Source organism: Glycine max, chromosome 18 (assembly GCF_000004515.6).
Source record: "Glycine max cultivar Williams 82 chromosome 18, Glycine_max_v4.0, whole genome shotgun sequence".
Lineage (NCBI taxonomy): Eukaryota > Viridiplantae > Streptophyta > Magnoliopsida > Fabales > Fabaceae > Glycine > Glycine max.
In genome coordinates this window covers 416,127-434,811 of record NC_038254.2, presented here as the reverse complement: position 1 = coordinate 434,811, position 18,685 = coordinate 416,127, and the positions used below count along the sequence as shown (strand labels likewise).

Genomic DNA, 18,685 nt, shown 5'->3' with positions numbered 1-18,685 from the left:
TTTAGTATAGACCCCAGCTGCAGATGATTTCAGGGACAGACTTTGATTTCTATAAATATTAAGTATTCACTTGGGTACTTTTCCGTACGAATTCGGACTATAAATCTTGGATTTGGTTCCTCTAAAGTTAGTAGAATGCACTTTAGAAAAAGTGCACAAATCTAATAAGCAGTGGATGATTGGGAAGAGAGATGAGGTTACTTGATATTGTAGTCCGAAGATAAAGTGCATAAACCTAATAAGCAGTGGGTTTTCTTGACGAACAATTTGGTAGAAAGTTTGCTAGGGATTCGTCATGATTGGGGCCCATCACGTTAGCAGCATTTTTCTATTGAAAATTAGCTATAATTTTATTTGTCAATAGGATTAAATTTTACCGATAAGTAAAAATGTCTTGTAACTTTTGACGTGCATGAGATTGATCAAATTTCAATCAATATTGCTTGATCTATAATCGAAGTTGTTGACACAAGGTTTGACATTTGAATCCCTTAATCAAGGCCTAGGATTTGATTCTCGGCTTACTTTATCCCAAAAATGGACTGATCCGATGGGAGGGAAATTACACCTCCTAGTTATACCAAAAATAAAAAAGACTACCTGATTTATCTAATATAATTTTCATTTAACTTTGGAGGATGCTACTGAAGAACCTTATACCAGAATCTATGATTTTAGTAGCATTTATGAATGGTCTATTGATAAGAAAATCAAATCTCGATTTGGGAAAAGGAATACACTTGAAAGTATTTTTATTCATTAAAATGGATTCGAAACTTACAGTTATAAAATCAAGAATAATATTATATGAAAAAGTATTATTGCTATTCACTATGGAAATAAAAAAATTCACAAAATGTGAAAATCATCAGGTATAGGTTGTTATTTAAAAAATTATCATAAATTAAAGGTTAAAACATTTTTTGTTTTTATAAATATTAAAATGTTTGAAATTCATTCCCATGAAATAGTAAGTTTTTTTCTCATAAAATGTAAATGTGATATTTTGGCCCGAAGTTAGATTTGAGATTCAATTCTATTCGTCAATTAGATTTTTGCCAGGAAAAAAAAATATTTTAGCCGAAATTAAAAAAGTGATTTTTTTTATATAAAAAACAATAGTTTGTTTGATTAGTATGAAATTAGATTCGTCCCAATTAGCATTTCCCTTTACGAAAACGATTAGCAATGTTTTTAGGGTTACCACCTTTCCTTTGTCGATCAAATATTCATAAAACTTGAATACTAATGTATTATGGTGAATTCTAGCCTGCGAAAGTGAAACTATTTTCGCACCCAACGAAAGTTGCTGGAAAAAAAAAAGAAGCAATCGTTGTCCGTGTTTAAAATAAGAAAATCAAATGGTGGAGATCGATTAAGCTATGATAGAATTGTTTACATCAGAGCATCACCCACACTATCACCATCGCAGCACTTCCTCCTCGGATCCCTCTGTCCAACGGCCTCACTTCCTACGACCTTTGCTGCCGCCGTTGCCTATGACCTCTGCCCCCGCCGCCGCCTCTTCCTCTCCTCCCTCCCCTCCGAAGAGATTGATGTCGCCAATGACGTCGCTGTCGAACACTGTGGCAACGCCTTCGTCACAAACTTTGGCGGAAACTTTATCTGGAAGGTCACCGTCGAAGGAAAACGACAACACCACCCACCGAAATGGCACCGCCAAGAAACCCAAACTCCCGCACGACATGCACACCATTTTTTAGGCCGAGATCCATGAGGAATTCTCCTACCACCATCGCGGTAGCTTCGGCAGCTGCCTGCGCTCCGTCCTCGCCGCGCTGTCCACTTGGCAGCTCCGCTTCCTCCAGCAGCCTGAAGACTTCTACTTCAATGCACTCCTCCCCGATATCCTTGCCTCACTTGCCGCCATCCAAGACCTCATCAATGCCTGCCACGTGGACAACGTCTCTCCTCCGATCATGTTACCCCACCGGCAATGATGACGCCGATGACTAACCATGAAGGTGCTGGTGAAGTCGAGGCCGGAGGTTGGTTTGTTGAGGAAGAGCGTGATGGGGTCATGGATGATGTCGGTGCCAATGGAGATGCGGTGGCGTTCGCCGCCAGAGACGTCGCGGTGGTCCTCGTCGCCGATGACCAAAGGAGGGAGAAGCTCGTAGGAGAGAGAAAAAAGATCTGGTGTAAACAATTTCATCGCATCTTAATCGATCTTAACCGTTTAATTTTTTAATTTTAAAATTGGACGGACGTGATGCATTTTTTTTTATTTATCAAAACTTGCCCACGGTACGTAAGGAGTTTCCCTTACGCACCCTACTCACCGTCATGTAATATGTAAAATATACAAGTCAAATGAAGGAAATATTAAAAGGTAATTTAATTCTTAATTATAAGTTAGTATTATAAATACAATTCTTTAAAATTATATAATATAATATATAATAGGTATGATTAGTGTTCTGTTTTTAGAAGTACCAGTAATGTTGGGTAACATATTATACATATATGCTTAAAAAAATTGTAAGTAATTTTCTATGTTTAGATTCGGGTAAATATTTTATCAAACATCAGTGTTGATTGATATTGGGCATGTAGCAATCCTTAAAATTGCATCTTCCTCTTAATAGAAAAATGTAACGCGTATGGGTCATGGCAACACAGAATCCGATTATAGTTAATTCTATATATGGTAACACGTGTACTATGGTTTGAAATTAAATATTATAATTCAGTTAAGGATTATAAATAAATTTATGTATATAGCAAGAACCCAAGAAAAAAGAAAATATTTCGTCCTATTTAATATTGTGTCTAATAATATAGGTTTAATTATTCTAGGAGTCTTCCTATTTTTATCAAATTTTAATTAGATTTCTAATTTTTATAATTGGATCCTTAATTATTTTTTCAATTGGATTCTCACCTCCAATTGCTGTTATGAAAATTGACTGGAGGCACCTAATTAGAGGTGTGAATTGATATTTTTGAAGTTCGTTGTCAATTTTAAAAATTTCTACAGTTAATTTTATATAACGACAGCTCAGAGACCCAATTAAAAAAAAAAAAAAAACTAGTTGAAAATTTAGGAAATAAATGAGGACCCACGGATCAATTTAACCAATAATATAATGAAGATAGAAAGTAGAAACATGTAAAGCTTCCAAACTCCGGAAACGAATGATATGGGATGTGTTTCTAACAGCCTAAATTTTACAAGTTATTTATTTATTATAAGCCTGCAAGGTAAATAGTAGTATGATGAAGCATGGAGATGTGCGTAACAATAGTAAGAAGCTAAGGTATTAAAAGTTGTTGCCAGTGGAGACATGGTAGGTTGGTTATGTAGAAACTAAATGAGCGCAGTCTGGTACAAACACCATTCGGGAAATGGAGCGAGTTCCATGCAGTTTTAGTTAATCTCCATTTAAAAATAACATGCAGACTAGAAATCTTGTTGTAGTAGAAGCATAGTGTTGTTAATCCAGTTGGTTGCACGGAAAACCTGATTCATAGGGTGAGCTCAAGAGCTGAAAGTCTTGAAAGCGATTGCTGCTATCGCAATCCGAGAATGAGATACACATGCTTGAATTTTGTTGATCAGTGTGCCAATACTCCGAGGAAGGAAGTGGTAAACGATGCTGAGTGATTGAGTGTGTTGTCCGAGTGGAGTGTTCCAGAGAAAGGGACTTGGTCTCATATGGACACCATGATGAATTCGTTGACAGAAGAGAGAGAGCACGGTTAACATCTTGTGTACCATTTGGAACTTCCATACCTGCAACAATAATTCTCTCAAAATTCAATAATCATTGCTCCCCATGTACTTGGGAGGTTTCTTGAGCTAATGTTTTATGTAGATTTTGCATTTCTACATCCTAATTACCTCGCTACTTCATAATAAGTATAAACTAAAAATCACTACTACTAGTATTCTACTAATTTTGGAATCAGCATCCTAAATCTCAATTGTTAAGAGGTCAACAGTAACCTGGAACAATACTCTTCGTTGCTATGCCTCTAGATGTTAGAAGGCCACTGGAATCATCAGAAAGCATAGAGACTATACTCGGTATCTTATTGAAGGCTTTGGCAGGCTTCGGGAGGAATTCTTTTGTTTGGGGGTGCTTGCTGCTGTGCATATCTTGCCAAGCTAAATTTGTAGCAGTCCTTGAAAATGCAAATGGGCTCATTATTTGCCTCCCATCTGCAAAGTAAACATAAATTAGATAGATGGATATAGTAGTACTCTTGTTATAAAATGAAATTCTAGTGCTATCATCACAACCGAACGTCAATACTTCATTGTCGGCACTTGAAAGAATGCAAATGATTTTGCTTGATTTGCAGAGTGGATCACTGGTTGTTCCTGCTTGGTTTTGTCAGTAGCAATAATGTATATCTAGTGTTGAATTATCTGGTTACAATTTTTTTCAAAAATGATTTCCAGTAAACTACAACCTAAGTAGTAGCAGTGAATAACTAAACTATGCTTTTGTTGGGTTGAGTTTTTATATGGGAAAAGTAATTCAAAGTGGTGTTTTTACAAAATTTTGAATATCGTACTCATACGAAGATGTAAATCATGCTCTTGATCTGCCAACGCTCAGTTCTAGAAAGAGATTAAGTAGCTGTATTCCATGTTTACCAAGCACATGCTTTGCTTCAATTATGTGTGTGCTATCCAGTTTCCTATGACTTGGGCACTCTACTGTGTCTATGCCTTTTACCAGATGATAAATAATAATGGTTTTGTTTGGATAAATTTCTTTATAAGCACTTATAGAAGAAGAAAATAAGAAGTTAAAATGAATTAAGTTTTTCTCATAAATTAAAATCAACTAGAACTTTTATAGAAGCCACTCATTTAACTTCTCTAAAAGTTAAGATATGTAAGTTGATTTTAACTTATAAAGAAAATTAATTCATTTTATATTTTTTTTCAATAAATGTTTATAGATAAGTTTATCCAAACATAGCCTATATCTCCATGCAAATCCTCAATATTAATCAACCAAGCAAAGGAGATATAAGATGACTTGGATGGTTAAGGGAAAAGGAAAGGAGGACAAGGTCGCAGATTCGATTCCTCCTGCTAACAAAACTAACATTTACCGATAAAAATAAAAAAAATCGACCAAGCAATTCACTAAATAAAATGATTGGCTATATGTTTTGGCATTGTACAGTGCACTAGAATTCTCTTTATTCACAGGTTACACGTTTCCAAGCATAAGTTGAAATAAGCTGCAAATACTAAGCACAGCTCGACAGCAAAACTAAAGGAAAACAAAGTCACTAGCTGGAACCAGTTATGATCATTCAAAATTGGGAGGGAAATATTATGATATGTATAATATGCATCCCAAAATAATAAACTGCGAAACTAAACCAGTGAGCAAGACAGGCAATAGATTTTCCAAGGGAGGGGAATGATCCTGTTATACCATAGGGAGATGAAGACAAAGCTGATGGATTTAATTGGATTGAGTCAGGCTGAGTTTTGCGGCGCCTTGCATTGTGATCTGAAAGTCGTTGCCTACAGCTTCTTTTTTTGTCATCAAACTCTGACAGAGCATGGAACCTTCAACATGATAATTCAAGTGAAAAACTTTAACTAATCTATAACCAGCATGACCCACAAAGACAGGAAACTCAATCTGACTGACTAATCTTTATTCTTACATATATGTGCCTGAAAAATGTTATTTTTACTCAACGCCATTTAAATCAGAACAATCGGAATTTTATTGAGATTTACCTGCTACATTGCTGGCAAAATCGACGTTCCAAACCAGCTATAACCACCTTAGGGGATTTGGAATGAGCTTCACAAACTCTGTGTTTGCGATGGTAATCTTTAGCAGATGAGAGGTCAAGGCCACAGCCTTCCACCTGGCAGCTTGGATGCTGTACAGTCTGACTACTTGTTTTATATTTCTTCCCTGATAAAATGGGAACCTCAAAGGAAGATGGTTTCTTGGAATCACTTCCGGTGCAGACATCCTCAAAGTACAATCGTTTACCAAGCTTTAGAGTGAGCAATGGTTCACCAGAGACAGGAGAGGGCACTGCTGCTGGAGAAGTTTCAACCGGCTCTCCATTGCACAATTCTTTCTTCCCAGTGGAATCATCCTGAGAACCTTCCAGAGTCAATATAGATTCCCTGCTATCCCCATTTGATGATGAATTGTTGGAAGCTGATTTTGAGCTCCTTGATGAAGAAGCATGTATTAGTTCAGAGCCAGAACAAGCACTACCACCTGATGGATACAACAGTCCAACATTGATTTCTGGATCTGCTTCACTGCTACAATCAGTTGGTTGTAACCTTGGATTCTCAGCTGCTTTTGTATTGAAGAATAAGTGCTCCCAGTCCCATTGCCCGAGAGATTTTGCATTCCACTCCATGACAAGACCTTAGAAATTCATATACTAATGGTCACTGTGATCTGCAAACTACAATTCAAATAAAAAAAAGGTTAACCGTTAACTGCTTTAGTTTCTCCAGAAGCAAAGAAAAATCATACGAGATCCTATCAGAGATATTAAACAAGTCAAAGAAATCACAGAAACTGAGATAGTGTTTGGCAGGAGCAAAAGAGCACCAGGAATACCTGTATAAATGCAGTAGACCAATGATTGACAAGCACATATTAAGAAGCTAGAGTTTAAGAAACAGCCACAAATTTTACAGAATCTATGAACTGCTAATTCCTAAGGGAAAACATCGATTAATCTTTCAAAGACAACATTAAATCACTTGTTCTAGGCCTATGTCAGCTGTATTTCCTGTTAGACCAGATGCAGAAGCAAACCAAAAACTTAAACAAGCAAAGACAATATGTACTTAGCAAATAGCAAGTGGTAAGTAAGTGTAAATTATTTTGACCATATCGTTTACCAAAGGCAAATTCCCAACCTGAGATGCCCCTAGGGGAATTATCTTGTTTAGAGTAACCAAAACAAAGAAAATAATGACACAAATCAAACAAATCCGTGGACTCCACAGTGTCCTGCAAATCCCGTCCATAACTTTACAGACAGATGAGTGGCTGTATTTTAGTGTTGTAAGATTTCTCAGGCTGATATCAAGGAGTCCCTACCATTAATAATAATAATAATAGGGTGAGTCATTTATATATTGCCATGGTAAACCTAAAAGTGTGTACTAACTTCCCACATAGTCAATTTGTGTCACTATATATAGTTACTTTTCTCTACTATTTTTACCTCCTCCCCCAAAAAAATCTAACCTCCATCATAAACATAAACAAGGGCATTTTATAATTTATTCATTCATGGCAATAACAAAAAACGGTACCAATCCCTACTGATTTGATATGCAAGGGATTGCCCCTATGGATGTGATATGTTTAACTCTTTAACTCTTCCTAGAAGTGTATACTTACCGCCAAAACTTGCCTTTCAACATGGGAAACCTTCAGATTCCAATAATTCACATTTTATAACAGCAATGTCAGGAGTCGGTCATTGAATGAGACCCCACAACAGCAACAACCCAACAAATCATGACTTCTTGACTTATCAGAACCTCCAATACTCTCGCCAACACACCACAGTTTAGGCCCTTGTTTTCGTTAACAAAAAATAAAGGCCAACAACCTAACCTTCCAAATCATAAAGGCAAGAAGCTCCACTTTTAATCGGAAAGCGTCACCAAAAACATACTACTACTACTACTATATGTTACCGCAGCGGAGTTTTATCCAATCATAAGTGCCAGAAACCTATCAATCTAAACCCCATAAAAAAGCATCTTTTACATGCTGGTTTTGGTGCTGAAGTCTAAGCCATGGTGGGAGCCAATGTCAATTCATTAGGTTGTAGGAGGGGTCTCTTTTCTTGGGACTTTGCTAGTACGTTTAAAAAAAGCTTTGGTCCCCATTTTCCCTCAAAAAGCACAAGTTTTTTTCTTTTTCTTTTGTTTTTGCATGAGAGAAATTTCATAAAAAAAAAAAAAAAAAACCAGAGGCATCTATCACAAGCATTCAACAATTCCCACTTTCCCAAGAAAATGATAAACCCCCAAAAGTGTAAAGAGTAAGAGAGATGAAGAAACGGGGAAACCCTCTCCCCCCCCACAAAAAAAAAAAAGGCATCTTTTTTCATGGGCTAAGCCAAAAGTCCAGCCTTACATTGTGAAAGCTTTCAGAAAAAGAATGTTGCAATCTGACTCTACCGCAAAAGGAAATTACAGTAAAAAGCAATAACAGCACAGCAGGAACAACAACAACACTTATAATCATCACCCTAACATTAACACCACTAATTAATACCCATCGCTAAAAAAAAATACCAAAAAAGAAAACCTTCATGTTGATATCACTTTTATTCCAAGTTCTCATCTTTATACCGCAAGAGTGGAAATGGGAAAAGCTGCAATGAACAGTGATGCACCAACTTGATCGGTGGTTTTTCCTCGACACAGAAGAAAAGATGAACCATAAATGGGATGTGGAATGAATAACCAAAAGGGTTTTCTTACCGATCAACACAGAGCTCGAGGTGTGTGTTTGTAAGCTAAATCAGGTAAAGCAGCAGATAACAGACTCAAAACCAGTGGTCTTTGTTTCCTTTTCTGATTCTTATGGCGTTTTGCTTTTGTAAACCAAATTTTGGAGACTAATAAACACAAACAGAGAGAAATTGGTATGGTTAGTGAAATTGGCAAAACAATAAAATAAACTTACAAAGTTGAGAAATTATTCAGCATTTTGGTTTTGGATTTGAAATACTTGAATCTAAGCATTTTTCATTAGCATTGATTACCGTTAACAGTAAAACAAAGGGCTGAACCTGAAAACGTACTCCACGTACTACTATCCAAGGACCTCTCTTCGTGTCTCTCGCACTCACACAACACAACCAGTGTGCTCTTTTTGCACTCAAGTAAACACACGCACATATATATTTTTCATTTAATAATAATGTTTAGTAACATAATTTTGTTTTACATTACATTAATTGTTTTATCTTATTTTTTAAAGTAGTATTGTATAAAATATTAATATTAATTCAAATAGTATAATTTCTCTGAAACAAATAACTCTCGTTCTGCTCTAGAAGGGGACAGCTCAGACTCAGCATAAGAATCGACACATTTTTCATCAAAAAGAAAACAAATCAGACAAGCTGGCTGTATGTATCTTCAGTTTCATAAAAATCAGTGGCATTAAACGAAGTTTTATTTTATTTTTGGCAATGTTAATCAGAAAATTAGTTAAGTAATTAAAACGAAAAATATTTTTATTGAAATATATAAAATTATGTTGTATATGACTTTTTTTTATGTTTTCTTATAATGTTCACGATATTGGTGATAACAAAATCTTTTATTTTTTACTATTTATTCTTTTTGTTGTTATATATAAGACACAATTAATTAATTTATTAAGATTGAGAAAAATAATTAATTTAATTTATAAAAATAAATTTATAATTTTTAAAAATTTATTCTTATTATTAATACTTATTTTTTTAATTATTTGTTAATATATTTTTTCTCTTAATTTAATGAGAAATATTTCTAGTTTAAAAATAATTAATGCAAGAAATATTAAAATCTTATAAAAAGAAATAAATATTATTTTAAACTTGAATCTTATAAAAAAAACGAAGAAAGTATTTGTGTTTTTGTTTTTCATAGTAATCATCTTTATTTAATTATCAATCACATTTTTTCAATTTATAAAGTTAAAATCAGAGATTTTACTTAAAAAATATCCAGAATTTAGTTTTGCTTATACCAAAGTTGGAATGTTATTTTTACTTCAGATATGAATTTTGTTTTGACTGAGTGTTAGACATGATTTATTAAATCTTTTCTATTATTAAATTCATCTATATCAAATATTTACTGTAGTTTACGGATTAGGTCAAACCGAGTACAATGTGTTAAATTTTTTTTTTCCCGTTTGCCTTTATAATTTTTTAATTATGCGTAAACTGCAAAACAAAAGAAGAATTAGTGCACAGCGAAGTAAACGAATATACTACTATAATATGACAAATTGCAAGAGTTACAGGCGTGTGAAATGATGTTGTTGAGCCCTATGTGCACCTGCTTTGATTGAAGACAAGTGTTAGTCTAATGTGAATTGAAATTGGAGTAACATTGGTGCCATAACTATAAGTGGTCTACCACCAATTCACTTTGACTATATTAATTAATGCTTAGAATAATGGAGGTATCAGACGAAAACTCAACTTGTTATTGGAAAGAAATGATGAATAGGGAATTGTTAATTAGGACAAGAAATTTCTGTATAATGTGTGGAAATTGTTTCTTTTCCAATGATTTAATTCACTAATTATTGATATGATCACGCTGAAAATGTAAAGGAAGTCCTAGGTTAATTACGTGCATTGGATTATATTATTGATGGGAAGGATAATGATTTGCAAAGGATCACAAACTTGCTTACATGACCTTGTTGAGTGGTGGGTCATTTCAATTTCACTGTGGACATATAGTAGATATATGACTTTAGTGGGATATATGTATATTTAACAATTATTTGAAGTTTGAAACAAACTTTTTACAAGATTGTGCAATCAAAGGTTGGCATTGAGTGGCCTAGTCAGCTCATCAATTCGAGTTATTATTATTATAAAGAAACATTGTAAGATCAATCGTATGCATGATTAAAGCAAGAGGTTCACGTGAGCACTTTTGGCGATGTCTCTAAGCTCAACTATCTCCTCTGCACCTGCGAGAGATAGACTTAATATTTCATTAAGTTCATAATATATCTTATATTATTCATCAAGTTTAATCATTGTAGGTATGTATGTCCCTACATAGGTCCTAGGCTAGCTAGTAGCTAAACGTTTAAAGAAGATCAGTAATCGGCTAGTGCTTATTAGAGTTGTGGCTAATTTTGCATGATGTATATCTTAATATATAGTTTCACCATGGAATAGGACCTATCGATTAAAGTGATCATGAAGAAACCAAAAGTGGGCAACCTCATCCATATCATACATAGTGTGGTCAAAATCAGAATTTTTAAGCAATTTCTTAATTTATTTGATTCAACAAAAAAAATAGAATAAGAAGATCTGAATGGAGAAAAAATGAGAATTTTTTTTTCTTATTTAATTGGAAAAAGACCCACATAAATATTTTTTTTATCTTCTCACAAAAATGGAAATAAGATAGAGGGAGATAAAATATTTTTTTTCAAATAAATTTATTCATTTGTATTATATTAAAATGAAATAAAAATATTTAATATGAGTATATTTTCCGTTTATTACTTTTTCTTTCGATTAATTATTTTTTCTATTTTTATTTTTTAAATAATTAAAGAGAAAATTATTTTTCACTTTAATTTATTTTCTCTTCATTTTTTATATTTCTTCTCTCCCTCCATTAAAGGCTTGATTCTTTTAGGAGTAAGTTTTTTTTTTTCATTTTACTTTCTATATTAAATTATTAAATATGTGTGTTGGGTGGCTCAAATTCTTGAGCATTTAAACTGTTGAATATTTGAATTTCAATGGTCAAAATTAACTATGTTTCGCTTTTGAGCCACAAGTCTTTAAATGGTCCAAAAATTTGTCTTTGATTGTGAAGTCGTGTTATTTTCATTCTACTTGTTTATCTCTGGTCCTCCAATAAATTTGATAATGTACTTTCACATACCCAGGAATTAATATATTACCCATTTTAAATATTATTAATTATTATTTTTTTAGAAAGATTTGAATTCAAGACCTCTTATTCTTTTTTTGTCATCAACTATCAAGTTAACTTTATAATTTTTTGTGTACTTTTGTATAATATGTAACAAGTGGTATTCACGCATTTGTTCAATTACGAATTTAAGATGTCTATTATTACAAATTGAGAAGTTTAACTAATGGAAAATTAGTTTTTCTATTTGGTAAATCCAAATGAAGGTCATTCTTACATAGAATGGACTAAGGGAAACTGTAGAAGAGAAGTCGATGAAATCAGCTTCCATGTCTTATGAACGTGAATGAGTTGGCGCTTTCGGTAATTAAATTTTGCTTGTTTAAGGAGATTTTTGTGAAGTATATACATAATAAAATTATCGCTGCAAGATTGTGGTATATAAAAATTATATTTTGTATATACAAGACTATATATGATCCCCACAAACAAGCTTTTATCTTAAAAAGCGTTTGTGTACAATCCAATGATTGTAGGTACGATATTAAAACTTCTCTTGAATTTAGTTCTATTATTGTGGATCTGGAAAGTATATTGAGTTTAATTCAATCTTATCCGAATGATTGAAGATGAAGATGAAGATAAAGTTGATTGGCTCCTTACCTTTTACCTATAAACACTTCAAGGAAATAATGCTTGTATGGTAATGATGCCTTCTACCATATATACAAGGTAAAATTAATTTTAATTTGCATAAATTTTATTATTAGTTTCTTTAAAAAACTGAATTTTAACTTATGCATAAATTAAATTAAACTTACAAAAAATATATATTTTATTTTTTGCTGTTATAAATACTGAAAATCTTATTCAAATAGACCCCTACACTTCCCACACTTTCATCTTTCACTTCATATATTTAAACTGCTAATCACTTGTCAAATTTTTATTATACCAGCCAAACGTAAGAGAACTAAATTAAAATACAAACTGCTAAAACTGAACACAAAGACCCCAATAAAAATTTAATTTCCATTACACAGACTATATCAATTACGACAACTTTCAGGCTTAACCTTTTTTATATGTTGATAAACACCTTTTTTTTAATGAAAATTTTGAGATACACATGCTATTTTTTTCCCCTAGCTAGATTGTTTTTATAGATAAAAGCTAAGGATCAATCTTCTAAAGAATTAGGATTTATTTGAAGAACTGATTTCTCTCAACAAATTTTTTTTATATACACAATCTTATTAAATTCATGATCATTTGCTTAATGGACAAAATTAAACGTGTATCATGTTACAAGATATTGATACTGAAGGAATGATATTTAAATAACTGAATAGGGAGTAATTAATGACACATGTTTATTGTCTGTGGTACAAAACCCATTAATTAAGTATATATGGCGATGGGAAAACTTTAATCAAGCTCAATTTTTTAGGCTCATACATATAATTACATGATTTTAGGACAAATTACATGTTCATCTCTTTTTCACCGATTGCATTGCTCACTGCCTTATTAAGCATAGTTTGCTAGGTGGTTGGGAAAGGCGTTTAATGATTGAAGGGAGAATGTGGTAGAGGTGGTGGATTGAAATCTCTTCATTAATATTCTAACAAAAACTAACAGGTAATATTGATTGATAAAAAAGAAAATATAGTTCGCTGGGCTTCTTACTTAATTAGGCATACTTGTGTAGTAAGGATTAATAAAGGAGATTCCCAAATTTCGGAAGATTGAAGAACCATGCTGAATTTCTAGGTGGATATGCCGAATCCTATGAGCAGGCTCATAAGTAGTTACTACTAACTAGTCTAGATAATTTGCTTATTGTGCAGTTGTAGTGAGAATGGCATGCATGCAGGTTTAGAGGTTAGTGAGATGAAATCCATCACCATCTTATTATTGTCACGATGGAATAAGAATCATATCATTGAGAGGGCAGCACGCTATTCAATGTTGATGCATAAGTGACTTTATTTATGAATTTGTGATAACACGTTGAGAAGTATTCCCTTAAGAGGAATCTTCTCATCCCCACCACTTTATCTCTGTTGTTGATGGTGGCACAACATACTTCCAATGTGATGCTACAAAATATGTATATGGTAAAAGGGACTGAGCCTAGCTAAGTGTAGTGTGGGGCTAAGTCACTTAGATTTATCACCACATTTTGTTGGGTTGGGTCCACCCTCACATTTTAACATTCTCTTGCTGCATGCCTCGTCTTGTTCATCAAGTTCCTTAATTTCGTAACTTAACCGCTGCTGCAATGCAATAGTTCAAATTTATAGCATCTTTGCTTTGAAATAGGTTCATCGGCTATCTAGCATACTTATATATACGTGGCTCGCAAACTTTCTCCTATGTCACTTTCAACTTTAGTAAATGTGAGAAGCTAGCTACATCAATAATGAAATTTAAAATGCTTATAATCAGTTATCAGTACCGTGTCAAAGAAAAAGAAAATTCATGCTCCAAGTTCTGAAGACATCAACTATAGTTTTAATTTCTAGCTATGACCAGATAACTATATATTGGCTTGCTTATGTTGAGCAAAAACTATGAGGTGATCACGCCATATGATGTTTTTATAGTGTATAATTTTCTAGAAATTTTGAAATTTTTGTGGTGATCATGGGCCCAAGGCTTCCTACATAACCTCATCGATCCGAAAAATTAGGACTTCCAAATCAATTTGAACCCAGAGAAAGACTTACTAACGATTGTCTGAAACTCCTTTCTACTAGTAGTTGTTTGATAACTGAAGATATTCTTGTATCTATTTAGATGACTAACTATGCTCAAGTGAGAATTTGACTAGCCAATACTTTGTGTAGGTGTGTATAATACTGTTCAATAATATTCATTGTTTGGCTGTTAGTTTCGTTTCCTCGCTCGAATACACACTATAATGGGGTCTATGTTTTTGTGGTTAAAAAATGGGCTTCATTTTTTCAGTACTTAAAAATGGGCTCACTATTTGAATTTTGAAGTGCCAAAAAGAGCACTGGATCGTGAAGAATATGACCCAAAATAGAAGCAAAAAGCTGAGCTGCGTATGGGACTCGAAATGAGAATATAGCCTATGTGCATGACTTGTCAGATACGCATGTATATTTGCAATGATATTGAAACTTGAACAACCTACAAAATTTTGAATAAATCCTTATGGCATCTATTTTTTTATTTTATTTTGTTAGAAATTTTTCAATTGCCTACACGAAATTATGTCATGTCGGTGCATTTTGTCGATGCGTATATTCAATATTAAAAATTGCAATTTGATTGTGTTTTTCAAATTATCAAGCGCATTATTCAAACTCCAATCAAGCATATTTCACATCTCTTTTACACACGCACGTATCCAGTATTTATTAATTTTTTACAAATACCAGTAACACACATTTTTTTAACATTTTCTTTACTATTAAATGAACTTTATTAAAAATCACAATTTTGTGTTGAATTTTAAATGAGTTGTATAATTATATAATTTTCAATAAAACTTAATCATTAAAAAAGAAAATAAGTTTTTTAAGAAAAATAAAATAATTAATACATTGATAGTACAAAATAATTTTATATTATTATGAATCACAATTTATGAATTTTTATAATAAATATTTAAAAATTATATCAATAATAATTTTTAATTGATTCATGATATAAACGTGTTTGTGATTTTTAGTTTGTCTACACACCCTTATTTAGTCAATTGAATTGAATTGTCTTAGGGAGGAGATTGTGGAATAATGAATAGGAAGGAAGAAATTAAGGTAGTGTGTTGCGGAAGAAGGATGGATAAGATGAAAAGGCAAAGTGAAACAGTAGATGGATGCACACGTACGTTAAAGAAGGAGAATCCATGATGAGTAATGATACATTATATACCCACCAAACCAACTAAAATATAGTAACCAAATGTCTCTCTTCCTTTCCCCAGGCAAAACCAAATCATTACTCACCGCAAAATATGCATCTCATTTCCCTTTGGTAATCATTCAATTCAAAAGCCCTAAGTCCAAACTCCAATCTCTCTTTCATCAGGAACCTCCCAATTCTTTTTCCTTAATTTGCAAATCATATTCCCAAATACTTTTCCCTTTATTTTCAACATGTATTTCCATTCACCACTGGTTTCCACCTTTTAGGTTGTTGGATGTTGATGCTTATTCTATTGCATAATGCTTCAATTGCGGGCTAGCTTAGAGCTTCTACTCTACAAATTTGCATCCACTTCTATTTCATAAAGTTAATTTTATTAAAAAAATTATGATGAATTCATTTAAGTATTAGAAGAAAAAAGTGTTATCTTATTGCAATTTGAGAGTGAAGCATCATCATATAGTAATTTTCAAATGACAGCTAAATATGAGCATAGCACTCAAAATTCTGAGCAGTAGGGGCTACCTTAACTCATTGCAAATTTGCAATTGATTGTTTCACGAACCCCAGTACGAATTTGTCGATTTTCCTAGTATTTTAACCCGCATTGTTATTAGTCAATAGAGTCTATAATGTATTTTATTTATAGGAAACAGTTATATTCAACAAAATATGAAAAGTGATTCGATAATTTTTTATTTTATTTTTAAGATCATCGATATCTTAATATTATATACGACATTTGAATAATTTAAGTCAAATATAAAAGACTATTATGAAGGATAAAAACTTTCTTTTCAAATTATTAATGTAACTATATTTCCAAATACTAAAGTCGAGATCATATTAACATAATTTGAATGAAAATACGTTTTTTAAGTGTAGTTTAGCAACATTATTAATTTGCTTGCTAAACAAAAAAGTGGATAAGTTATTTTAAAAATAAAATAAAAACAGGAAAGCGTGAGCATCCATAATTACTGCTACTTATTCCCACTCATTGCGTGACACTTATAACCATTGAATGGAAAATGAAATGATATCGAATGGCTTTGGAGGGGCATTTCCGTCAACCCGAAGAAAAAGACTGTGAAGACAAAATCATGCGGTGTGTGTTGAAGAAGGGGCCACAAGGATGCATTATACACAATATGGTCCGTTGATTTTCAAAGTGAATTATGGCGTTGATAAGCACTAACCCATGGGAAAAGGTGCTCATGAGTCTTTATCAGCTACTCATTTTTATCAAGTCATAAATAATTGCTGGAAAATTAAAGTGGTTTGGATAATGAATGGCAATACAGGGTTACCAGTTTGGATTAGGAAACTGCCAAGTTTTTAACAAAAGAAATCAAATTCACTGTAATATATATATATTTTTTTATCTTTTACTTAAAAGTTGCTGGAATATTCATTTATTTTTTTAAAAGTTGCTGGAATATTCAGTTATTGACTACAATAATATCTAACTCATTTAGATATAAGTTTTTTTTTTAGGGAATGAAATTATCAAAATATAAAAGTTTGAAAAATAGTGGCATGCATGTACTTGTTTCATAAGCTTCTCGCAATTTTTAAGGCTTATTTTTGTCTAAATGTACTATTTAATTAATAATCTGCAATGAAAATTAAGTTTGAACAAGTATAATTTTTTTTATTCAAATTTAAGCAATGCGTATGATAAGGACGCCTATGTTAAACGATCAATAACTTTTAAAAAGACATACTTATCTGCTCACGCGCTCATATATTCATATTACAAAATAATTTTTCATTTAATAATAAACAAAAATTGTCAAGCATTACAATTATTTTCGTTAATATTAGTTTTATTAATAAAAATTAATCTATTAATATAAAAGTTTATACTAATATTAGGATGTGATATACTAACATTTGATGAATTGAAAGTATATATCCACATTTATACTATCCAGGTTATTTATTAATACAATATATCGTATTGTTTGTATAAACTTACAATATTTATATTAAATGTTTAACTTACGCTGATAAAAAAAATACCTATGAAGAAAAGGCTAATGATAAATGTTGTCGTTTTTTAGTGTATGAAGGAATTTGGAATTCAGTCAAATGATGCACAACCTGAAATTACCGTCATATGCACCTTGTCTGTTGTCTTACGGGAAAAAGAAAACATACATTTTAATTTAAAATATATATGATTGATTTCCGATATATTTTTTAAGAAAGTCGTACAAAGAAAAATATTGGAGGTGAAGTTTCCACCATCTCAATAAAACAAAAATAGGGAATCAAATTATCCTATTGTCATCCCTAGCTAGATTTAGACAATGAAATTACAACGACTAATTCTAAACATTATCTAATTAGTATTAGTTAAGCAATAGAAATACACTAATGACATATTTTGGGTACAAAATTAGATGGCTCATTTATTAAATAAGAATTTAATGCATGATTTCAAGCAATTATTTGCAAATTTTATTAATATATATATATATATATATAAATTATTCAAATCATATTTATAAAGTTAAATAATTTCATAAGACTTTTTAAATATTCCAAGTTATTCCATACACTAATGTTTTAATGATTTATTATCTCATTTTTTGAATAAAACATCATGAGTTCAATTTTTATTAGAACTCTTTAATTTTTTTACTTTATTTAACCTTTTGCACATAAGTGACATGTGAACCTCCTACATAAGTATCACGTCATTACTAATATATCACATTAAAATCAAAATTTAACTCGAGATGATCAACTAACGAGAAAATTAAATATTTTGATTTAAAAATAAGAAATCAAAATCATAGATTTAAAATTATAAGGGAATTAAAAATGTAATTTAGCCTTATTTTTAATATAGAAATATAAAGTTGCAAAAGTTTGAGCAATTTACAACTTTAATTATTTTTTATAATTAAACAATTAAAGTTTTTTTTATCTCATACATTATATATCAGGTTTTCTAATCCTTAAAAAAAAAACCATACTCGTTATTCACGCAAAAAACTATACTAATATTGAACCAGTGACTTGTCTAGCATTTACATCATTACATATTAAACAAGTAAACATGGTTAATCTTCTCAAATTTTCTATATGAAGTTACTATTGCTCTATAAATAATTTATAGCTTGGGTGAATTTG

At 31.9% G+C, this 18,685-nt stretch overlaps 1 protein-coding gene across 7 annotated transcripts; it reads right to left on the bottom strand.

Annotated features, from left to right (window-relative positions):
* Nucleotides 1–3,090: 3,090 nt before the first annotated feature.
* On the bottom strand, nucleotides 3,091–8,900 carry LOC100781289 (squamosa promoter-binding-like protein 12). Of its 7 annotated transcripts, none has more exons than XM_006601826.4 (6): nucleotides 8,800–8,900; nucleotides 8,489–8,625; nucleotides 5,741–6,438; nucleotides 5,427–5,563; nucleotides 3,971–4,186; nucleotides 3,091–3,757 (listed from the first exon to the last, which is right to left on the bottom strand). In XM_006601826.4, the coding sequence occupies exons 3-6, from the start codon at nucleotides 6,388–6,390 to the stop codon at nucleotides 3,459–3,461; spliced, it is 1,302 nt and encodes a 433-aa protein (XP_006601889.1). In that variant the 5' UTR covers nucleotides 6,391–6,438; nucleotides 8,489–8,625; nucleotides 8,800–8,900; the 3' UTR covers nucleotides 3,091–3,458. The 7 variants fall into 7 exon arrangements, with proteins under 7 accessions (XP_006601889.1, XP_006601888.1, XP_040867904.1 ...); XM_006601825.4 differs by having other exon boundaries at nucleotides 8,773–8,893; XM_041011970.1 differs by having other exon boundaries at nucleotides 8,812–8,827.
* Nucleotides 8,901–18,685: the final 9,785 nt, after the last annotated feature.